The 24939-nt window shown below is 37.0% G+C and overlaps 1 protein-coding gene and 2 long non-coding RNA genes across 4 annotated transcripts in view; 1 reads left to right on the top strand and 2 right to left on the bottom strand.

The window, feature by feature from the left end:
• The first annotated feature begins 7363 nt into the window (after positions 1-7363).
• Positions 7364-13586, top strand: LOC122086481 (potassium channel KAT3-like). 2 transcript variants are annotated; one of them, XM_042655295.1, is made up of 11 exons: positions 7364-7996; positions 8092-8307; positions 8453-8608; positions 8711-8768; positions 8890-9207; positions 9692-9931; positions 10191-10289; positions 11982-12014; positions 12099-12284; positions 12386-12827; positions 13350-13586. In XM_042655295.1, exons 1-11 carry the CDS (start codon positions 7824-7826, stop codon positions 13463-13465), a joined length of 2037 nt encoding a protein of 678 aa, XP_042511229.1. In that variant the 5' UTR covers positions 7364-7823; the 3' UTR covers positions 13466-13586. The 2 variants fall into 2 exon arrangements, with proteins under 2 accessions (XP_042511229.1, XP_042511228.1); XM_042655294.1 differs by having other exon boundaries at positions 7366-7996; positions 12386-13115.
• On the bottom strand, positions 8461-13380 carry LOC122086483. The gene is made up of 4 exons (XR_006142438.1): positions 13083-13380; positions 9151-9256; positions 8795-8966; positions 8461-8597 (listed from the first exon to the last, which is right to left on the bottom strand). It is a non-coding gene; the product is annotated as an uncharacterized LOC122086483 (long non-coding RNA).
• A 1583-nt stretch (positions 13587-15169) lies between the features above and the next one.
• Positions 15170-24939, bottom strand: part of LOC122086482 — a 10707-nt gene continuing 937 nt past the window's right edge. The window contains exons 2-3 of the long non-coding RNA XR_006142437.1: positions 24676-24804; positions 15170-15875 (exon numbers count right to left, since the gene is read on the bottom strand). This is a non-coding gene — a long non-coding RNA (uncharacterized LOC122086482). The remainder of the gene's footprint in view (positions 15876-24675; positions 24805-24939) is intronic.

Genomic DNA, 24939 nt, shown 5'->3' with positions numbered 1-24939 from the left:
CCCTTACAATAACATCCAAACCCTTATCCCAATTTAAGGGGTCGACTACATGGAGATTCTAAGTAAGAATGAGTGTGAGGATCCATGCTAAAAGATTGACGAGTTATGGCTAATTATAATAAGTGTCGACTATCAACTTGATGCACCACTACAAATAACCCACAAGTTTATAGTAACATACTATAATAAGGTACTGACTGTCTACTTAATATACTATATAGATCTGTCAAGCCAAAACGTCCTACATACATTACATCCACCACCAAACACATAAGATCCCTAATAGAGTCAAATATATCGAGGGTACTACGAAAAATAGGAAAGAAGAAGAAGTAAACAAACACTTGTACGCCATATTAACTAACTTTTAATGGAAAAATGATATCAAATTTAATGTGTTCATCAAAGAACCACACTCTGATACCACTTAAAGGGGGCAATGGAAGAGAATCGATATAATATCTCATTTAAAATTTCTAAGAGTGAGGATCCAATGAGCACATCAGATAACCTATAACACACTATTAGCGTGATCATCCAAAGATGCGTTATTCGACCATAACCACCAAAGCTTGCACTTTCTCCAATGGTTGAATCCCCAAGGTTAAAGAAGAAGACTCATCTCTTTCTCTTCAATCTCTTAACCTTACTTGTATAATGAGTAGTGCAATTTGGTTTGGTCAAATCTCTCATTTTATAAAAAAAAATTTAATTATGAGATTACAATCTAACGATCAAAATCATGCCAAGTGGTATGATCTTAAAAGGTGGCCTTTAAATTATCATTTATTACACTTAAAGACGATACTACGAAAGCATAACATGAAAAACCCAGTGGTAGACATTTTCATTACACTATCTCCTCACTGTCAACATCTGCAATTGACCTTACAACTATAGAATATAAACCATTGCCATGATATAAATCTATTACATTATATTATGAGAGTGTCATAAGCATAGATTGGACACACACAAAAATTTGAAACTCATTTTTCAAATATAATTTATTTAATTAAATAAATAAAATAATAATTTTGTAAACTCTTCACAAACATTTACCAAAGTCTTGGATTTTTATTAATCAATGTTTGAAAATGCTCTCTTGGATGTTCCCTGAAAATGTGCAATGAAAACCTATCGAGCGTCACCCCATTCACTAGTTATATCGTGTATACCAAACAACTAATATATATTCAACCATGTCGGTAGACATCAACCATTGACTTACCATAAGTACAAAACATACAAATGCAATTGTAAATGTCTTTAAATTACGGAAAGAGACTACTGAAAATTCATTTCGCTATCAATAATTTGACGGTGATCCATTTAAGAATCTCAGTAGATCAATGTTCAACACTTTAAGCGTCCATATTTTTATTTCTATCCAATCTCTATTGGAGGAATATACAATATCTCAACTCCATAACAGAGTGCCTAAGCTTGTCTATAGTTGAGAATAAGTAACGGAATAAATAGGAAATTGCACCAAATATAACAATTATAACAAGCACATAATAAAAATATAATAGAATTAGTTCAATCTAGGATTAGGTTTAATAGACACACCAAAATGTCAAAATATCCAACATGAGTCACTAACATGTCATAGTTGATTATAAATCAATAAAAACTCTTTCTATTTTTTTGTGGAGTGAAGAGGGGGGTCTGAAACTAGATGAGGAACAAGAGATTTCGAGTTGGTTAGGTTCTATTTACTGCACTAGCCAGTGCAGCTATCTTTGCTAGTGTAAAAACAATTGATCCATATCTTTCATATTAGGTTGACATAAGAGAAAAAAATGCTTTTACCACAGTTGCATGATTTTTTTTTTTTTTTTTTTTTTTTTTTTTTGTGCATTGGGCCCACTAGGAGTAATACAAGGGACCCACAGAGGGCCAGAGTGGAACCCGAAGAGGGCCACAACATTCTTGAAAAACATAAAGGATACTAATAGTTTTGTGACTTAGTTGCCATCAAGGGGACATTGACCAAGTCCCAGAAGCACTCTTCTGATGGAGGAGTGCCAACCATCAAGGTAAGCCTTAAATCAACCAGTTGTATGATTACATACATAATAAAATTCAACAAAGCAATCGCAATCAAACCAAATTTTCAGTGGAATATAATAATGATCATAATGCTTAGATTATACTCTTCAAACGAAAAAGAGGATGGGTCATTAGCATGTATGTGCACATTGCACATATAGTTAGGTAGCCCATCACATTTGCTGCCATATAGAGTGCATGGAGTGGCATTTATGAAAGCAACTGGTGAGAAGTGTCATCATCTGATCATACTTAGTGTGCACGTGTAAATAGATATTTTGGGATCAAACAAAAGATATTCCTATCTCACTTTTTTGTTTTCCATCTTTTTCTGCATCCAAGGTTAGTTTAGGTTGTCCATATGCTTAATTAAAAGACATTAATTAAACTTGTTTAGTTGAAAATAATCAGCAATTCTATAGGAATTAATGGATCTTGCTAACTATAGCTAGGTCTAAATCATGATAAGAACTAGAAGGTTTTTAGTTTAAATGTAAAAGATAGAGGTCCACATTTCTCTTCTCCCACCAAGCTAGTGAAGGTGTAGACTCAATAAAGGGCACATGACAAGAAAGGTTCCATTTTGATGATTGAACTACACCAACTAGCTACTGACGGTGATAAATGCTTCCAAAAAGATGGATCATGGTTGTCAAGTGGATCCAATTTGGCATTAAAATATATTGATTCCTCATCAAACCACAAAATAAAAAATAAAAAAATTGTGGAAGCCCCAAAAAAAAAAAAAAAATGTAACTAATAAATTGATTTTTTTTTTAACATATTTAACTAAGTAATATAATTTAGGGTTTAGGGATTAAGGAGTAATTACGGTCATCTAGCTTCCATAATACTGTTATGATGAGATCCCTGATAGAGTCAAATACATCTGAGGGTACTGAGATTATGATGATAAGGTATCTTAATCATTACAAGTTGGCATACCATGCATATAATTAATTTCAATAATAACAACACCACTTAATACCACTTAACTTTCTCCAGAGAGAGAGAGAGAGAGAGAGAGAGAGAGGATGTGGACATGGGGTGCATAGATTTTTGTCTTGTTTAAGTTGGGAGATTGGCCTAACCCTCTTTGAAAACTATTTTCACTCAAAATGAGAAAACGAATGCTTTAACCTTTATTTGGAAGGCATGCAAGTCAAAAAGATTGTGTTGATCTCAATCTCAAACAGCTTGCTCTTCTCCTAACCCATTAACCCATCTTAATCTTCCTTTTTAAGTGAAGATAAATTACAAGTGAAATGTCCACCACTAATGATTGTGGACCATGAAACACTCGTCTGTCATGAGATAGGAAAGGGATAGACAACTGCCCTCGTTTCAAGTGGTCTGAGTGACCACTTGCTCGACGGCAACAACAAAAACCCTAATTGGATGAATTTGGTCCCCAGATCAGTTCACGTTTTTAATGGGTCTGCGTTGGACAACTAACTTGAAATTGGATATGCGCTACATCTCTCCGGATTGAAATCAGGCGTGGCTCACTCTAACCAGCTTTCAATTTAAGTATCATCTTGGACAATATCACACAGCATCGGATTGTATTGGCTTATATGGGATCAAATTTCTATAGAAAGTAGAAAAAAAATAGATATATAATCAGATACAAAGATTTACATGATTCAATAAAATTGTCTACGTCTACAGTGAAATGAGATCTATTTCACTATCAATAGAGTATAGAACTGTAACCACTCCTCCTCACACGTCTCTCATATTGATATAGAGAAAGACCCTCAGCTACAAATTTATAATGAACCCTATATAAATAGTTTATCAAAATACCAATATAGTCCTAAAAATATTTTCCTTCAAAGCTGCCACCCTTATTCTCTTCTATGGAATGATGGACCCACTAGTTCATCGAAGCCCTAATTACAAAGATATATGCCAGGAATACAAGACAACGTACCACAGCAGCTGCAGCCCAATCCCTTCTCTTGTATCGAGTTTAGCTTCTTGAGCTTACTTACTGAATCACTTCATACACATGGGATCAAGGTTTTAAAACTTGGGATTGGTCACAATCGATACCAATGAGATTGAATAGATTTACTCCCTTAAAAAATTTTAAAAAAAAAAAATTTAAAAGAAAATGACCATTTTATCCTTACCTTGCTAATGGATCGTTCCATTAATCCTTCCACAAAAGCCCATGCAGATATATTGCATCTGAGGCCCATAGTCCATGAGACCATTCATCGAAGCCCACAATGGAAAACAATCTCCCATAAGAGAATTAGCGAATATAACCAATGATCTAATCTTATATCTATAAAACACCCTGTCCACAAATTTTGAGTGACAGACAAGCTGCCAGGTGTCAGATACAGAAGGCTTCTTAAGCATAGTTTCTCTAACATTCCTTCATAAAAGTAGGGAAGGAATTTGAATTTTCTCTACTCTACTCTACCCTACCCTTCCCTTGCCAACTAACTCAATCCTTTCTATTGGTGGACATCAAAATGGCCAAGCCCATAGGATTAATAGATAGCTTCAACAACTTTTTCAAGTGCTCTTAGCAATTGGAGTACTTTTCTATAAAAAAGTACCCACCCATTCACAAGATTAGGGGGAATTGAAGGGGATACCGTGCTGACTCTTCGCTGCCATCTTATCTCTCTTATCTCTCTCCTCCATAAGAGTCGCTTGCGATATGAAATACTAAGTTTAGAATCTAATTACTAAGTACATTATCTCATTTTTGTGATTGGCATCATCATACATTCAAAACTTAAACGTATTGCTAATTGAATAACTAGTACTTGTTGCAAAAATCCAATAACTCGAACCTCATCTGATCACGTTTGAGATCTAAATTATGAGGCCAAGGAATCTAATCGACGCAAAGATGACAAAATCAACTGGGAATAGGGACCAAGATCAGATCGCGAGAGTGATCCTGTTAGAGTTTGAAATTGTTAGTAAAGCTAATGAAGTGAAGGACCACTTATATGAAGAAGTTGAGAACGTTAAGGAAATTTCATTTGAGGTAGAAACACCACAAAATAAGAGGACCACTGTTTACTTTCCGACTCTGGTGGCCAAAGTGAAGCTCACGAGAATCATAGACTTCTCTCTCTCTCTCTCTCTCTCTCTCTAAACCCTCAAGTGGGAATGGCCCAACCAATACAGCTGGAGTACTCTCTCACCTTACAGATACTGATATCCTTAGCTATCAGTCAATAACTGTACCAAAGGCCACATGGACCGGTCAGGACTCAGGACGTCATAAACCTCGGTTTCTAAAGAAATTGCTGGAGGCTTCACCAGTGCAATTCATGTGATTACTGATGACTTCTTTGCAAGTTTCAACTTCCATGACCAATCTAAAGCAATGGATGAGGGAGACTATTAACTCTTTTTTCGGTTGGAAGTTCATGAAACTAGGAACCTAAAAAGATTTAGAGAGAGAAAAAGAGAGAGATCCATGGTGACTCACTCTTCCCCAAAAGTGTTGTGATATCTATTCACGGGGCTCGGGAGTAGTTGAGCCCACAATCCAAACTAGAAAATAATTGCTAAAGATAACCTCTAGTGACAAGTACAATGATAATTGTTACGATCTATATCAGTTTATGGGGTTGATCTCACACTAATTTCTTATAGAAATTGATGTAGATTGATGTGATCTTTGATTCCCTCATCGTAAAAGTTGATTTATTGTATTGAGTTCTTTTAAGACCATAATAATGGTATCAAAGTAACCGATCCTTAGCCCAACCTGCACCCGAAAAGAACAACCTAATGCCATATAGAAAAAAGGGTTTAAAAGCGCAATGGTATGCTAGGATCCCATATCAACAATAACCCAATTTACGCAAGTAATTAACCTGCACAGATTCCTACCCAAAAAAGTAGAGCTACTTTACTGTCACCTTTTCACCTTTTCACCTGTGCTTACAATAATTCACACCAGACAAAAGACGAAAGTAGAAAGACCAGAGGGACGCTTAGCACCTAAAATGGATTCAAGTTAAAGCTGTGACTCCTCCCCCACCACCCACTACCCACCACCACCATCAAGCTTCGAGCACCAACGTCGACGACGGAAGGAATTTTAAACGTGACTTTTGTCTTTTTCTTATTATTATTTTCATTTGTCGTTTTCACCTTCTCTTCTTATTTGTAAGGACCCATTTATTCATCAGAGCCAACACATCATGTATCTAGACATTAATCAGGACCATCTATTTTACAACCAATCCAACGTGGATGATCCATTTTTACTTTGCCAGGTGCCCCACCGTTTACAAGAGTAACAAAAGAATTAATAATAAAAAAAAAATAGGAAAAGTAGATTGATCTAATAATCTTCCATTTTATTCACTTCCCAGATCTTTGACCTTGTTGAGTGAAATAAGTCAGAACTCAAACGGCTTCTTCCCTCATCATCTTCCTAGTTCATACGTAGCCAAAAAAAAAAAAAAAAGGTCTCCCTTGACCACGGTGAACCTCACCGCATGATCCTAGGGTTCCAAAAATCACCTACCCTGTGGTGAATAGATTCTCATTCACCATGGATGCAGGGAAACTCAATCCCAAAAGAAAAAATTGGCTTGAGATTTTTGTTCCCAAACCCAACTTAATCATTTGTCATAAGATTAGGTAAAGAGAAGATAATGTGATGCATCCTTGTAATCTCCCAAATGTATTGCTTCTCTCATTCAACCAATTAGCAAAAAAGGAATCAATCTACCCCACCAATCAGCCAATGACAACTTAAAAATAAGAACTCTACCCACCAGTGTTTGGGTGCACCTCAGCCATCAGGAATGAAAATAATTAGATTAGGCCCGAAGCCTACCAAGATCTCAGGAGCTTTGAGATGGAAAGGATCAAGCCATGAAGGTGAAATCATGAAGCGTTCAGCCCGGGCATCTCAGTGGGTCTTATCTGAAAATTTTGGACAGATAGATAAGTCACAAGTGGAAGTAGATGCCACACACACAGTCGTTTTTCATGCGCATCGTCCTATCAAATGTGTAAGTGAGCGACCAACACATCAGTGATCAGACAGGATGCTTTGATTTATGGTCCCGCTTGCTTCTCATAAACATCTTTGGAGTTTACTAAACAAAGATGATAATAGAAGAGTAGGTTGACATGAATTGGGTTAGAGGGTTACAAATTCCTCAAAACCTTAATTCGATTGGCCCACGTGGCATCCATTACCCCACTCCACTTCCCCAGAAGGAAGGGTTCTTAGGATGGCTGGTCTAATTTATTTTTGGAGCTTCTAATAAAATCTCTTTCAGTCCATGCACAGCCAAAAACTTAATGCGTAGAGGACTCACTCACATAGCCATATTTCACAGATTATTGGAGCAGCCACCACTACCACTCTGTGAACCTTCTCACCCTCAAAAAATCTCTGCAATTGCATTCCAGAAAAGCTTCCTGTCTGCCACTCTTAGTGTTTCTCTCCCCAAATTAAGCCTCTAGTCTTTTATCTTTCATAGCACTCTTTTCCCCTTCTTTTTCATTTACTTGCCATTTTTGTTCAAACAGAGGATAGGACTTGGTTTTATCTCCTTTGTTTTCTTTCTTTATGACACTAATCCATCTAATCCATGCTTTTTCTGTTTAATTACTTGGATCACGTTCAAATCAAAGCCTAACCCATGTCACTAGTTTTGCTATTTATAACCACTCTCCCAAGCCTTTGCCAACAAAAAGTTTTACAGCACTCTGGTCTCCACACTAGTAATAGGAGTAGCTTTGGGAAGAACTGAACCACCAAAATGTCATTTTCTTGCACATCTTTCTTACGACGGCTTTGTAACTATGAGTTCAACATGGACAGTGGCAGCCATGACTTCTTCTCCAGTGATCTCTTGCCATCCCTTGGTGCCAGGATTCACCAACAAACCAAGCTTAGAAGATACATCATTTCTCCTTTCAATCACCGCTATAGGTCACAATCCTATGCATCCTTCACACTTTTAATCATTGTTATTTTTCTTAAGTAAATATGGAAGACCATCTCTCATCAGTTTTTTGTCATTTCAGGGCCTGGGAGATGTTTCTGATTGTTCTTGTCATTTACTCAGCTTGGATCTGCCCGTTTGAGTTTGCATTTCTAAGTTACAAGCAAGATGCCCTGTTCATCATAGACAACATTGTCAATGGCTTCTTTGCCATTGACATAATCCTGACCTTCTTCATTGCATATATTGACAGCCAATCTTATCTTTTGGTTGATGACCCCAAGAAAATTGCAATCAGGTCAATAAGTAGTTTCATAATCTCCACATCAGTAAAACAGACAAGTCCAGCTCATAGTTCACTTTATTTCATCTTTGTTGCATCTTTGCTGACCTTGGTTCTATCCATGAAAAAAAAGCTTGAAATAATCTTAACCCATGCACAGGTACATATCAACCTGGTTCATTTTCGATGTCAGTTCAACAGCACCACTTCAACCTTTAAGCCTTCTGTTTACAAATCACAACAGTGGTTTTGGTTTTAAGGCACTCAATATGCTCCGACTCTGGCGTCTCCGACGGGTCAGTTCCCTGTTTGCAAGGTTTAACACCAAATTAAAATCTCTACCTTTGGTTTCTCCAAATTTCAAATGTCTTGGTGGAAAGGACAGAGAAATTCATTAAGCCAGTTTCCTTTGCTTCAGACTAGAGAAGGACATCCGGTTCGACTATTTCTGGACTCGGTGCACAAAACTTGTCTCAGTAAGCACTTGGAACATTTTTTTTACCTTTTTATTGTCTTTTTCCACCTTTCTTCTGCTCATAATTACTCACATCAGCTCCATCAAAATTAACCATGATTTCCCTTTTAATTCAACTGCAGGTAACTCTGTTTGCAGTACACTGCGCTGGATGCATCAACTATCTCATAGCAGACAGATACCCGGATCCAAAAAGAACCTGGATTGGTGCAGTAATGCCAAATTTCAAACTAGAGAATCTCTGGGACAGATACATAACTGCAATCTACTGGTCTATCACAACGCTAACTACAACTGGTTATGGGGACTTGCATGCAGAGAACCCAAGGGAGATGCTGTTTGATATCTTCTATATGCTATTCAACTTGGGATTGACAGCTTACCTCATTGGAAATATGACAAATCTTGTCGTACACTGGACCAGCCGCACCAGAAATTTTGTATGTTCCATCTACAAAACATTTTATTTTTCCCACTTCCTAACTTTATCTGTTCATTCATATAAAAGCTACACATATTTAAGCAAACTGGTATGTGGTAACAAAAAAATCATCAAAATAAAATCCATGGCAAGAAATTGTTAAACTAGACATGTATTCATTCTCACAAGTAGACAGAAAATAATCTTTTTTATTCAAATACCAAGACTTCTATACCCTATTAGTTACTCAGAAACTGTCAATAACTAATGTTCCATTTTAACACTTCTAGACAGTAAATTTAAATGCTGAACCAACGATGGAAATAAGCTCTATCTATAAAATAGTATCAATTAAAAAACTCAAAAACATTACCTTTTTAGCAGGAATTTAACATTCAGTTCTTACAGTTAGTCCTAGACTGGACAATAAAATCAGTACTTTTTTACAGATGTACGTTCTATCCAGGCAATGCACTAAACAGCCCATTCTTTTGATGCTGCAGAGGGATACAGTCCGAGCCGCTTCTGAATTTGCAGCACGAAACCAGTTGCCCCCATGCATACAGGATCAAATGTTGTCCCATCTATGCCTAAAGTTCAAAACGGAAGGGCTGAAACAGCAAGAGACCTTGAACGGTCTGCCAAAGGCCATTCGTTCAAGCATAGCACACTATCTCTTCTTTCCTGTCATACAAAAAGCTTATCTTTTCCAAGGGGTTTCCCATGATTTCCTTTTTCAAATGGTACTCTCTCTCTCTCTCTCTCTCTCTCTCTCTCTCTGCCTAAAGGCACCTCCTCCCCACCCCCCCCAAAAAAAAAAAAAACTTTCCCCTCTTCTCTCTAGGAGCTGTAGTTGAAAGTCCCATGGGTCATTTTATTTCTCTATTTGCAACATGAGTCATCAAACAATCCTAATTGACTGAATTTTTATGGTATTGGTGTGCATTAAGTCCTTGCAAAATTTCAAATTATACTAATACAGTATTGCTTTTCCATTTGAAGGTTTCAGAAATGGAGGCTGAGTATTTCCCACCCAAGGAAGATGTCATTCTGCAGAATGAGGAACCAACAGATCTTTATATACTTGTTTCGGGAGCAGTGGTCAGTAAGATCAATAACAAAACATGTTCAGATCAATGTTGTCCTAACGCCTTAGTGAGAGAGCTGGCTGTATGGCATAAAACAGCTTAGGATCCACAGAGAACCAAGTCCATATCCAAATTACCACTAGCAAAACCATGCCCAGAGTGGATACAACTCAAATCCATATCAAATCCAAATCCTAATGGATCCTAAATATGGATAAGCTATGGGTTGGAACTTGGACCTAAAATCCTAGGTTATCATCATATGAAAGATAACATAAACCACATGTGAATCCATGATCAGTACTCCCAAATCGGATAGTATATCACTGATCCATAATACCGTTTTGACCCTAAATCCAAATCTGGTTTATATGCTATGGGTTGAGTGGATCTTGGATCATAGATTTTCCATAGTTCATTTTATGCCCTACCTAGCTAGTTGCCCAAGTCACCTAGGTGCTCCCTAGTGACTTCGGCATACCATACATAGAGCGTCCAAACCACCCTCATTTGGTGAGTAACTATAGTATGTCTCCAAAGTAGGGATGAAAATGGGGCGGGTTAAATGGGAGCCCCAACCTGGCCCACCCCTAATGGTCAGGGTCTGGTATGCCTAAGATTGGGTCCGGGTTTCAAAACCCAAGGGGCCCTGTCTAGCTGCAATGTAAAATTGATAAAGACCATGCAACCATGCATGACTAACACAATGTTTAAATAAATCAGGTCTGGTATTGGTGAAACTCTACCCTGCCCAATCCTGATGACTACAGATTGGAAGCATGGGTAAGGCTAATATTTTCCAGATATACACGCAGCACTCAATGCTCTGAAACCAGGCCTGCTTATAACCTGTTTCGCATAGCAGGTGTTGAGTCACCAGATTGAACAATTTTGCCTAAAAAGCCAAAAAAAATATTTTTTTTGTTGAGATAAGAAACAAGCAAATGACTAGATATCTATTATAGAGTGCATCTTGTCGACACCAAGTAGGTGAACTAAGAAGTTATAGCCTTACTTTTTTGCACCTTGTCTTATTCCCAAAAGTTATTTCATGCAGGGGTAACAAAGGATTTTCAAAAAAGATGAAAGTCATTTAATGCAGTTCTCATGTGAAATAACAGATTTATCCTCATTGGAGGGGGGAAAAAAAAGTAAGGTTGCAATCCTTTTGTAACCAACCTTGGTTACAACAAGATTTTCCCTATATTATAAGAGTATCTTTTAGCACAATTGAAGCCTTGTCACAATGGTTATATATATTTTCTAACAATATTAGGTCAAGAGATCAAACCTTCTGGGAACTACTTAAAAGTAATATCTAGATGGGTTGTCAGTGTTTAACTGTCCCAGTTTAATGGCTCAACTATCCGAGTCAGTCGAGTCAGTCAAGTCAGTCAACAGGTTAAAAGGAAAGAATGGGTTGGGGATTGATCAACTTTTTTTCTTTTTGGGGGGAACATGTGATTGATCAACTTGTTAAAGTCATTGGTGATGAGGCAACCGACTAACCAGAAGGGCCAGGCCAGGCCAGGTCTCAGAACACTGGCACCATCTTTCACTGAAACTGCCCTTGTTCACTATGTGCTTCTCCCTCTAGGCAGCTTATTATCACCTAGTCCTTGAATTTCCAGAATGATGCTACAGATCTTCTATAATGCGAAAGCTGACTGATCTAATCTAGTTGCTAATTGATTTGTGGTTGCAGAATTTGATAGCAAATATTGATGGGCGCGACCAAGTATGTATTGCCTTCATCAATGTCACGTTCGTTAGGAGGGAAAGAAAAACCCAAGCTAAGACACTTCCTATGTATCCTATGCAGGTTCATGAAAAGGCAGTTGCAGGGGAAATGTTTGGGGAGATGGGGGTTTTATGTTACAGGCCACAGCCATTCACTGTTCGCACTTCTGAGCTTTCTCAAATCTTACGGCTAAACAGAAATTCACTGATGAACATAATTCAGGCAAACATGGAGGATGGAAAGATGATCATGAACAACCTTTTCCAGGTAACCGTGTGTGTGTGTGTGTGTGTGTGTGTGTTGGGAGGGGGGTGGATGATGGTGGGACAATCTATAAAGCTAACTGCTCTCATCCCACTTTCTTCCAGAAACTTAAGGTGCTGGAAAGGCTAGGGTTTGCAGACCCACACACTGATCCAGGGATGATCCTCAAAGAATGGCTAGACACAGGACCACAAGGAGTTAGTTCTCAAGTGGGCTATCAAGGAGATTATCCACATGGAGATTCACACATTCAAGGAAGGGATATAGGAATCCTGGAAGCTACAGCAAATGGAAAAATAGACACAGTTTATGATCTTATCAGAGATGGAGTTGACGTGAACTCAACAGATGCAGATGGCCGAACAGCTCTTCATGTTGCTGTCTGCAAGGGGCACTCAGAAATGATTAAGATTCTGTTACAGGGAGGTGCAAATGTGAACAAACCAGATGCTATGGGGTGGACACCAAAAGCCTTGGCAGAAAAGCAAGGGCATCAAAGCATCTATGACCTCTTACAATGCTACAATCGCCAGAACAGAAGTCCAGGTGACCATAAAATAGATTTCATTGAGACAGAAACCACTATTTGCAAAGGAAGTAACCAAAGAAGCTACAGCCAAAATTTTCCCAATTTCACAAACTTTCATTTTGGAAAGGTAGCACCAACCTCCACTTCGAGAAGCTATTATTTTCCGAGTGATAGCACGGTTGCAAAAATGACCAACAGAAGAGTGACAATCCACATGAACTTTCCAAAAGAGAGTACATCGAAATACCAGCTTGGAAAGTTAGTAGTCCTACCTGATTCATTAGAAGAGCTACTCAGAATTGCTGGTAAGTTGGGCTTGATGTCAATGAGTATTGATGATAAATCTGAAAATCAGGGGAAGCACTATTAGTTTAAATCAATATAAAAGCATTTAAAAAATTTGAGAATGGATAAGAACAAACTCACCATTAGTCCTGCAACATTCACACCTTTGACATGGATTACTTAAACAGTAAAAATTAGGAGCATTTATTGAGTGTGATATACCTGTCTCATACCAGTACCTTGTGAAAATGCAGGTCAAAAGTTTGCTGGCAATCATCCTACAAAAGTGGTCAATGCAGAGAATGCAGAAATTGATGATATAAGCGTCATTCGAGATGGGGATCATTTATTTCTCATTCAAGACAAATGAGAAACTTCAGCTACCGATTTACCCTAAAAATTATCAAATGATACAATGTAAAGCTGGAGATAGTTTGTAAACTTGAGGCAACTTATAATGAGAATAACAAGAAAGTCGATTGTGCAAGTCATATGAAGTTCATTGTTCAAGGCTAGGAATGAAACTACGATATTGGATAGAAGTTAGATCTTACTCCACTTCATAAGCAAGGTTCCCGGTTTTGACCCTGGCCAAAATCGAAACATCTCGTTCCAGTCTAAACTGAAACCTGGTCAAAACTTGGATTTTTCTGGGCCAATCGAAACCTAGGTTTGAAAATGATTTTCTGACTCACTTTTTTGGCTCCCTATTTTTACCATTTTTACGTCTATTCCATGAATTAGTTTCACAAAATGAAAGACCTAAAATGGTACTTGTAGTTTGGATGCAATTTTTCTAGTGTACATTGAATGCTATGTTGTACACTAGCCCTATTGGGGTATAAAACCATTACCTTCAACCAATCACACAAATCCAAGTTGTAGAAGGATTGGAGTAAAAATTGCAAAAAAGTGGAAAGAAATCAAGTGATTTGGAAAAAAAAACTGCATGTTTTTGCCAAAATCCAAGGAAGCAGTATCGAGACCAGATTCAACCCTTGGTTTCGTCTTGAACCATGAAACTGAGTTGTCTCGGTCGAAACTGCAAGTTTCTACCCAAACCTAAAACCATTCTCATATGATGGAATATGTGGAGAATCCAACAGGGAAAATTATGAAGAGAATACATATTTCAGTACTGTCTTTTTTTTTTCTTTTCTTTTTTCTTTTTTTTTTTTTTTTTTTTTTTTCGGGTGGTGGGGTGGGGGGTTTGGGGAAATTGGGTGTGACGTAGTACTATATTTGAAAGAATCAAAATAGTAGCCAGTTGATGTATACTCAAAGGATCGTTCAGAAGCAAATATGAAGACTAGCAATGAAACAGGATAGCAACTATGGAGGAAAAACAAAACAATAACCGTGATGGGCAAAAACAGTAATTTTCAGCCCAAAATTAGAGTAATAGAGCACAAACAATCTCTGATTTCAAAATTTCACTTGAATCAACAAACGAAAGCAAAACAATAACTATTTGAACACAAAACAAAAAGTAACTTTTTTCAGCTCTTGAGAAGAGAAGGCAAGAATTGGTATTTTGCATATATCTCAAGATCAAGCCATTAGAAAGGGCTTAGATTTGAATGATCTCCAAATTAGGGTCTTGAATGTGTGGTCAAAAGTTTTGAGTTCGATCAGATGGCTGAATATCTTAATCTGAAAAAAAAAAGTGTGACATCAAATCTTCTAGAAAATGAAGAACAATACTCGTTGGATGAAGAAGATGACAAAAAAATAAAAAGAAAAAAGAAGGATTGAGATGGGATAAATGTGGATGGGATGGCTATCTCGGCCTCGACCTCTTACCTACAGCTATCTAAGCTATTGAAGAATTCACTCTCAGAATTTTGGGAGCACAAAGCTGCAATTTCATTCATCAATTTCGTGTCCAATGTTATGGCCCCATACAAACTTATATGAAAGATTTAACACAGACTCAAACACCAAAAAGGAAAGGCCTAGCCCAATCCTTGACTTATTGGGAAACCTAAACTGACTAGGAAACTAAAATAACAAAGAAAATAGACTCAAAATAGGACTTTAACTAAACTATGAATTAAATCTCGTTTTCCTACTTTCCATATTTTGGGCCCATTAAAGTGTCTTATTACAAAGAAAACCCATGGGATCAAAGGCCCAACACCTACATAACCCAACCCAAGGCTTATTTCCAATTAAACTATCCCAAGTGACTTATCTGCATTAGGGTGCCCGAGGTTTGCAGCTATATCTCTCTTCCAATTTCCCCGGTGATACACAAGACACAACAAATCACTTATGCACTGGAAAAGTAACAGTAGAGCAGCCAAGAGCTTTTGCCACTGTTGTCATTGTAATGCCACTTCACATCCTCAACAACATTGCCAGTGCCAATCTTCGAATGGCCAATCGTGACAGCAAAAGCATGTTAGGATGCTTCAATGACATCAAAGGAAACTGATTCAGTGTTCTCACCCAGGATACCTTCAAATCCTTACGTGCTTTCTTTTACATGATTACTCAAAATAATTATAATAGATGAGTCATTCCTTTTTCACCAGGCTGTCGATGGCAAAAGGGTGAGCTTCTATGTTAAAAACAAACTTATCCGGAGGAATAACACTGCTGTTGCCGTCCCCAAACAGCAAGTATAAATACTTCAATGTCATGCCCAAGTAAGTCTCCATCTTGTCTCTTCTTTGAGGGGGAAGATGGGTGACATCATTTAGAGAACTATAGCCCCAGAATCAATCTTCGTATATTTTTCAAATGCTTTACAGATCTGCCAACCCTACTCACGATATCTGCAAAAATGTTACAAATGGCAAATGAAAAGAAAAAATTGACCATGACTTCTATCTTTTCCTGGTGATCAATGACAAGCAGAATTCAAAAGGGAAATCTTTCGCTTAGGGGAGAATTGTTAAGCATACTTTGGACCTTCTGTAATACAATATAATACAAAATGAACAATGATTCAACAGTTTCTGGGTGCAAAAGATTGTGGCAATCAGCTGTTTTAATTATTATATCATTCACATATTCAGATCTTCTGTTTCCGCCATCAAGGCCTCCTTCAGCAGCTCCCTTGACCAGTACTCAATAAAGTGAAGGCAAGTAAATGCAATTGAAAAATGCCACCAAAATGTAAGTAGGCAAGGATGGTGCATTAACTGTAGTTCACATTCACTCATATCCATAGTTGTCACGGCGCCAAGGCATTGGAGGGCTACCTAAGCGCTTAGGCGACAAAGCATCCACCTTAAGGTGAAAAAGGTGACCAAATGTTATTTTTTATTTTCACTATTTTCTAACATTATTTAGTATGCTACATATACCTTATATCATAAAAAATCAACATTAAGCCACTTCAAGCCATCAAAAACAACATTTAAGTCACATCAAATATCAAACATCAACATTCAGTCACATTAAGTGATAAAAAATAACATTTAGAGAAATGCTCTAGTTCTATAACAAGTTTTACTATTTTTACATAGATTTTTTGTATTAGGTACAACGCAAAACCAACTTTCCAACAAGTCTAAGATTACTTACTTCTGAATAAAATCACTTGAATAAAAATAATTTTAAAGACATCAAAACAAAAGATTATTTTACCAGACTTTTGGTTTTTAGCAACGTTTTACCATGATATGATTTATAAAACTTTCATAATTGAGAAAAACTCCAGCATTTGAAAGTTGAAAATTGCCTCTACAACAAAAAATCCAATTTTTGTTCTTGGATTGGGGGGAGTTAACTTTTTATCCTTTTGGAATTTGATTTTTAAACTACTTTTATTGGATTCAAATAGGGGGATATTTGCTTATTTATGAATAATATTTTAAGTAAATGAAACAAAAATATATGGCAACATGTAGTGCAATAAGGCGACAGTCGCCTAGGACCCAGGAAAACAGCCTCGACACCGGGCGACGCCTTGACAACTATGCTCATATCTGATACATTCTACTGAAAATTGCAATATTAGATTACTGGCAATGTAAATGGAAGTTTTATTAACACAAACATATCTATAGGTTTAGCAACTGGAAATCCAAGCTCTTGAAGAAGTGATCTTAACCACATTAACTCAGCTACAATATGAGCTAGAGCTTGGATTTTCATTGATCATTTCGATTTTAGATCAATGATAAAAGTGACAACATAATGTGATTTTCTCACATTTGCAGGTTACAGGGTCAAAGATGCTAAATGGGAGGATTCGATGCAATCTAGACAGCAGTTTACCCATGGATCAACTCACATGTGATCAAGAGCAAGATGGGAAGAAGTTTCCCTCAAACAATCAAGGGCAAATGAGGAATTTCACCTCAAATTAGAAGTTTGAACAAGAGAATGAGCAACAAAGAAGACTCAGACAAGAGAAGACTTATGCAAATTTGAGAAGAGAAGTGTAAGGGCAAGATGGTAATTTTATAAGTTGAAAAGTTCTCTGGAACATATTGGATATTGGGCTCAATGCGTTCGTAATTTAAAATGATGCATCTTTAATTCTCAGGTCGGATCAGTTCGGGGTCAGATGGAGAGATATAGCCGAAAAACAGTTTTTGGCTAAGTTGGAATTTAAGTTGAAATTCAGAATTTAAAAAAAAAAAAAAATCAAAATACCTCTCTTCTCTCCCATACGTGACTCTCTTTCACATTCCTATTTCTTCTTACTTTCCTTCTTTCTTTCCGTCTTTCTTCTCTTGCAAATATGTTTCTCTTTCCTAATTTGTTTCTAATCCTCCCTCTCTTCTCTTGCAAGTATCTCTCCCTTTCCTAAACTATTTTTAACACTCTCTCTCCTTAGCCTATATAAAGGAACCTAATTCACAACTTAAGAATTACCTTCTAGAGAGCTTTTTCTTATGAGATTTTCCTTTTCTCTTTAGTTGTAAATAAAGATTGAATTTGAAGTTTGAAATTCTTAAGTGTGGATTTCTGCAGTACATATTTAGTAAAGTATTTATTTTTATTCTCTTTTTAATTTCAGTATTAATTCAATATCAAGTTTTGTCCATCTTCTAGTTATTTTTCTTCTTTCTTCATCGCCATAGTTAACTAAATTCCACAACTCTGAGATTGGATGAAACTATGAGATGAAAAGCAACTTGGAAACAATGGATGGTCGTTTTCATAATTCCATGTAACCAAAACTCTATTGCGAAGTCAAAATTATGTAATGCCATTGATTACCTTTCGTATGCGTAATTGACAACTTTCAATACGGTCTTGCTTATAATCTATGTATGTATTGAATAACTCATGGGATATATTAGATTAAAAATCCATATTTCCTGTTGACCTATTCAAGCATGCGGTATAGGGCTAAATTGTTTGTAGATTGTTCTTAAATTTCATGGTGGATTCTAATTCCTAAGTGCTTGCCCACATCATAATTTCACACCTCTCTAGTGCTTGCATAATTTAGGTTCATTATTCATTATTGCCTTAATCTTAGGTTCACTTTATTATTTCATGTTTAATTTAATTCCATAGTTAATTCTTGCCTTTCACCATTTTTAGTATAGTTTACTTTAATTTGTGACAACCTCATTAGTTAGTACATTCTGCCTAGATTATAACTGAATTTTTCATAGATCTTACCTCCCTGTGATTGACCCGCATCTACACACGACCCATGCGCTTGAGGTATTACTTTATTTATCAATCAAGATCCAAATGTGAAACTTCCAGCTGAAGGAGGTGATGTGTTAGAAGATCCTAAGTAGTATCGAAGGTTAATGGGAAAGCTGAATTGTTTGACTGTGACTCGACCTAACACTGCCTTCCCTGTCAATGTTGTGAGTCAGTTTCTTTCGTCTCCACATACATCCCATTGGTAGGTTGTTGTTCGTATTCTGACGTATCTGAAAAAGGCTTTAGGTCATGGTCTATTATACTTTGATCATGGACATGGACGTATTGAATGTTTTTATGATGCTGATTGGACTAGAAATCCTATTGATAGGCGATCAAACACTGGGTATTGTACTTTTGTTAGTGGAAACCTTGCGTCTTGGAAGAAAAAAAAAAGGCTATTGTGGCTAGATTTAGCGTAGAGTCTGAGTATTGTGCCATGGCACATGTCACTTGTGAGTTGATATGGGTGAAGCAGTTGTTGATGGAACTTGGGATTGAGTACACTTCCTCTGTGCAGTTGTGGTGTGATAACCAAGTTGCTATTTCATATTACATCAAATCAATGTTCCATGAGATAATCAAACATATTAAGGTAGATTGTCACTTTGTTTGGGAGAAGCTACAGCAAGGAGTTTTTTCTACAAGTCATGTTCGTATAGGAAACAACTTGCAAATGTTTTCACTAAGTCTCTCGGGAGTGGTAGAGTTGATTACATTTGTAACCAGCTGGGCATGATTGACATCCATGCTCCAGCTTGAGGGGGAGTGTTAGAAGTCGATATTAATGGGGAGAGGGAATCGTGGTTGTTGTTTAGCGCAAGTCAAGGGGTATTTTGGTTCTAGTGAATCTTAGTATGTTAGAATTAGTTAGTCATTGAGTTTCCTATTTCGGTTATGCTTTTTAGTTTCCAATTCATGTTATGCTTTTGTAATAGTTATTCTATATATTGAATGAAGGGGGTAGTCCCAACCTCAAGGTTGTGACTCCCAAAGTAATAGCCATCTCTTTGTTTTCTTCCTCTTCCTTATTCTTAACACATAGAGTGTCTAGGAGATCTAGACTATTATGGGGACTTCCTCCTAGACTTTTTGTCCAATTAATAAACTTTACATTTTCAAGGTCTTTCACAACTAACAAGGAAACTAATTTATTGACTGAAATAAGACTTCACTGCTTTAGATACTAGTTGCAACTAACTAGTTAATTCTTCACTTTTTTAGCACATATAACTTTTGAAACTTCTTAACTAAGTCTATGGCACAAGGAATTTGTGAGTTGTTATGGCTTAGAAGCTTACTACAAGACCTTGTTGTTCCTGTTCATCTCCTTATGATGTTATGATGTTATAATAAGGCCGTTATTAGCATTGCCCACAACCCAATACAACATGACCATACCAAGCACATGGAGATCGACGGACATTTTGTCAAGGAGAAGTTAGAAGAAATCTAGCAATCAGTTAGCTGATGTTCAACAAGGGGCTAGGAGAGAAGTTTTTTCATCCTATTTTAGTCAAGTTAGGCATGTGTGACATCTACGCTCCAACTTGAGGGGGAGATTTCAATTATGTAAATAAATGTGCCATAGAGGGCATTCCTGGGATTTCCCCCATCACCGACTCTAATTAATAAATTCGGTTGTTATGGGAGGCAGCATATTAATTCTGTCTCCTCTTTTATTATAAATAAAGAAGCTTGGATGGTCCTCCAATCCATCCAAGCATTACAGTCCTAATTCAGCTGTTAACAGATACTTTATAATAGAATGCCATGAATCTAGTTAGCAAGCCTCTCATGTTACTAAGACCTTTCACTACAAAGCCACCCAATAAATTTTAAGTGATATTTCACTCGGAAACCACCCGTTCATGCAAGAAACTTTACATCATCTGAAACTAGTTATGTAGGCATGTTCAGATGTAGATGAAAGCATGAAGAAGAGGACAAAAAAAAAAAAAATTAAGAAACACTATTGATGCAGATCGAGGCTAAACTGAGTTGACCCTTCGGGCAATCTCAATCGAGATGAATCGGGTCCGATTGGATTTTTGGATTCATTAGGATCTTTAGGTTTTTATTTTATTTGGGGATTATTCGCAATCTTTTAATTTGGGTAATTGATAGTCAATTAGGGAGTTACCAATTTGAGTTTTATTCTGTTTCTAATTTTATTAGTGAGAACTTAGGAAGCAAATTAGAAGTTACTAATTTAGTCTTAGATTTTGATTAGGCAAGTTTTAATTTTCAGTTATTATATAAAGGCATGAAACCCAAGTATTAGACAGATTTGAGAATGAATTGAATTTAATTGAATGTTTTAGTGGCGGGTATGGTGCAAGATGTGTGATCCCTTCCCCATTCTTCTCTTCTCCCTTGCAACAATTTCTTCTCTATTTCTATCTCCTCCATCAAGTGGTATCAGAGCAAATTTCCTATGAAATCCTTTACTCCGATGGCGTTTCCCCTTGAATTTATTACTCTTATTGAGGAACTTAAGAAGAAATTTGATGATGGAATGAAGGAACTTCGATCGGAATCTCGGGAACTTCGATCAGATTTTCAAAATCTTACTGAAAGTACCAAATGCTTATGTGAAAAGGTGTGCAACATGATCGAGGACGGGTTAGTGGTAGACAAGCCGGTTGACAGTAGACGTGACGATCAAGATGAACTTAGCGGTCCGATCAAGGTTACATCTAAAGAACTGATCGATTGTCCACTTTCAGTTGTGAAAACCCAACATCAGATTCCAATCAAAGTCATCATTCGTTGGTGACCATCAGGAGACCGTGACAGATGAAAGCACTATGTGCTGGATCATAGCCCCATCAAAGCCAATGATCGTGGATGTTGATCGAGTGGTGTTGATCCTCTCCGTCTTTAAAACTCGTGGACGAGTTTTTCTCAACATCGGGGGAGTTGATGTAGAATCGAGGTTGAACCGAGTTGACCCTTCGAGCAATCTCAACCGAGATGAACTGGGTCCGATTGGAATTTTGGATTCATTAGGATCTTTAGGATTTTATTTTATTTGGGGATTATTTGCAATCTTTTCATTTGGGTAATTGATAATCAATAAGGGAGTTGCCAATTTGAGTTTTATTCTCTTTCTAATTTAGTCTTGATGGAGGAGATAGAAATAGGGAAGAAATTGTTGCAAGTGAGAAGAGAAGAATGGGGAAGGGGTCACACATCTTGCACCATACCCGGCACTAAAACATTCAATTCAATTCAATTCATTCTGAAATCTCTCCAATACTTGGGTTACATGTCTTTATATAATAACTGAAAATTAAAACTTGCCTAATAAAAATCTAACACTAAATTAGCAGCTTCTAATTTGCTTCCTAAGTTCTGACTAATAAAATTAGAAACAGAATAAAACTCAAATCGGTAACTCCCTAATTGACTATCAATTATCCAAATTAAAAGATTGCAAATAATCCCCAAATAAAATAAAATCCTAAAGATCCTAATGAATCCAAAAATCCAATCGGACCCGGTTCATCTCGGTTGAGATTGCCCAAAGGGTCAACTCGGTTCAGCCTCGATTCTGCATCAACTGTTCATGTGACCACTGATTTGGTCCATATTGTTTCCTTTTTTGTTTTATTCCTTCTTATCAAGCAAGTAAATTTGAGTTTAGGAAAGTCTTTAGGAAGTAGTTTCCGTTTCACTTAGTTACCTTTTCTATTAGTTTTGTTTTTGTACAAGGCTTTGACTTAGCCTATTTAAAGCCAACCATTGTAAGCTTTTGAGGACAAGTTGAATTAATAAAAATTGAAGTTTCTCTTCATGGCTGAGAGATTCAGTTGAGAGGTGAGATGAATAAAATTATAAACCTAGGGAGAATGTGTCCATCTATCTTCTTCCCCGTTCTCATATTTCCCTTGATTCTTTTCCTTTTTATTTATTATTTCTAGAGCATAACTGAGGTCATCCGAAACCTATAGAAGACCTCATTAAATCCTTCAAGTGTTTCTGTTTTCTGTCGCTGATCTGAGGAGCCATTCCATCACCTGCGGTTTCTAGTTTGGGGGTTTTCTCCAAAACAATTCTGCTGGTCAAACTCCCTAACCAGTGGGACTTTGTTGCTGATATTTGGAGGAATTATTCAGGTCACCAGAAGCAGTTTTCAATCTGAGTTTGGGTCCCTGCTGAAGCATCATCCTTCAGTTCTTGAAGATTTCCAGAAGTTTCCTATTCTATGACTTCAATCCAGAACCCTCATATCTCATCAAGCAGCCACCCATCGTGGCCCTAATTTTGAGAGGTTGTTGAAAACTTCAGAATCCATCTTCAATCATGGTTTCAGCCACTCCTGGGCAATAGTTCAATAGTTCCTGAATATCTCAGGTTTGACCTAATCTATGACCTGTGGCTAAGAATTTCTTCTATTGCTGGTTGTATTGTTTGGTGGGAATAATTCGATTGTTGTGTGGGTGTGTCCAGCACATATGAAGATCTGTTTAAAGTCTTGGATTAGTTGTTGAAAGTTAATTTTACACTCTGATTAATTCTCAAGATCAATACCTTGTTGGAGTTGTCTAGTGATCCTACCTGGGGTTAGGCTAACTATGACCTAGCCTTACATTATGTTTATACAATGAAAAAGCCAACATAAATCCAGATTGGGCAGGCTTCATTTCAGATAGAAGGGAAACCTCACGATATTGTACTTTTTATATTAGCGAAAGACCAACAAGAAATTTGTGATATCAAGATCAAAGTATATAAAGAGCATTTCAAAGGGATTTAAAGATCCGTATGATACTGACCGGGATTAGTCTGGATTGGACAACACTATCAAAGGATGAAAATCAGCTCAACTAAGCCTTTTCCTAGATAAATGGAGCTACCTACACAGATCAGAGACCAATCCAGTAATCCCAACAGCGGTACTGGATTGGCCACTCCACTATACATGATAGATTGATTCGGCACCATCCAATACTAATTTTTAGTGGATGATCCAACTGATTTAAGAATGACCTTTAAAACCATGCACAGATGACATCTGAGCTCTTGTAGGTTTGCAGATGGTGAAACTTCGAAGAGCTCTTGTCACTAAGGAAACTTCTATAAGAAAATTAGGTTAATCATTTTTACTCCAGTGCCAATGAGGCTATCTATAACAGTTGAACTGTTTTCAGTATCCATGTCATCCAAATGAAATAGCAAAGCATGTAGAAGGCTTGAAGCTAATAGACACTATATCAAGTAAAAACCAAACTTGAGACTGATATGTATGCCATCAATGAAAGACCAATTACTGATGTAGAAGGCTTGAAGCTACTAGACACTATATCAAGTAAAAACAAAACTTGAGACAGATATGTATGCCATCGACGAAAGATCAATCACTGATGTAGAAGGCTTGAAGCTAATAGATACTTTATCAAGGACAAACGAAACTTGAGACAGATTTGTGTGCCATTGACGAAAGATCAAATACTGATATAGAGACAAACCATTTCAGCAGTTGTTCATCTTTAAGATAAACAAGTGAGATGGATGCCTCTTCTTCTGGATTGAGATACATAAGGATTTCTCTCTTTGTTATGTTTTGGTCAAACGGGATTCTACTGTGGCAGATGAAAGCTTGAAGAAGACCACCTGCACATTATACAGTTTAAAGGAGGCCCTTATTTGATTCATTCACCTTGTTTCAGAAGTCTGTGAACTCTTCGTTGGATTATTTAGTCAGGTTGGAAGCCCATAGATAGTTGATCTACTAGGTTTCTATTTCTATCTTGTTGGATTTCCCTTATTTCTTCTCAAAACCCAATTGTTATTCATCTAAAGAGGAATTCTTTAGAAAAGTTTCATCTCCCCAAGATGCCAATTCAATTTCTGCTATTGTCATTCATACAAAATGAAGCTTCTCTAGAAGGATTTTCTTCTAAAGGACGAAGAAGAAGAAACCAACAGAACTTTATCAGTAGAATTCACCTTCAAAAGATGCCAAATTATTTTCTGCCATTCTGACTCATCCAAATGAAACTTCTCTAGAAATCTAAGAAATGGCCGAGTAGTCAGGAGCGTTTCCAAGTCCACCATGATATCTGCATGCTTGACAACCTATAATCAATATAATTCTGCCAAATAAGTTCAATTAACCATTTGACACAAAAACCCCTTAAGAAAAGGGGATCACTGCACCTTAGAAATACATGCATTGCTGCTTCAGGGTTTTATTATTATAACCACAAAAAA

Source organism: Macadamia integrifolia, chromosome 8 (genome assembly GCF_013358625.1).
Source record: "Macadamia integrifolia cultivar HAES 741 chromosome 8, SCU_Mint_v3, whole genome shotgun sequence".
Taxonomy (NCBI): Eukaryota; Viridiplantae; Streptophyta; class Magnoliopsida; order Proteales; family Proteaceae; genus Macadamia; species Macadamia integrifolia.
Note: the sequence above shows the minus strand (reverse complement) of the source record. Positions and strands in the feature narration are given on the sequence as shown.

Coding starts and splice junctions, on each gene's coding strand:
- LOC122086481 (XM_042655294.1), top strand. CDS start 7,824: ATGTCATTTTCTTGCACATCTTTCTTACGACGGCTTTGTAACTATGAG. Junction 8,308..8,452: donor CCCAAGAAAATTGCAATCAG/GTCAATAAGTAG, acceptor ACCCATGCACAG/GTACATATCAACCTGGTTCA. Junction 9,932..10,190: donor ATGATTTCCTTTTTCAAATG/GTACTCTCTCTC, acceptor TTCCATTTGAAG/GTTTCAGAAATGGAGGCTGA.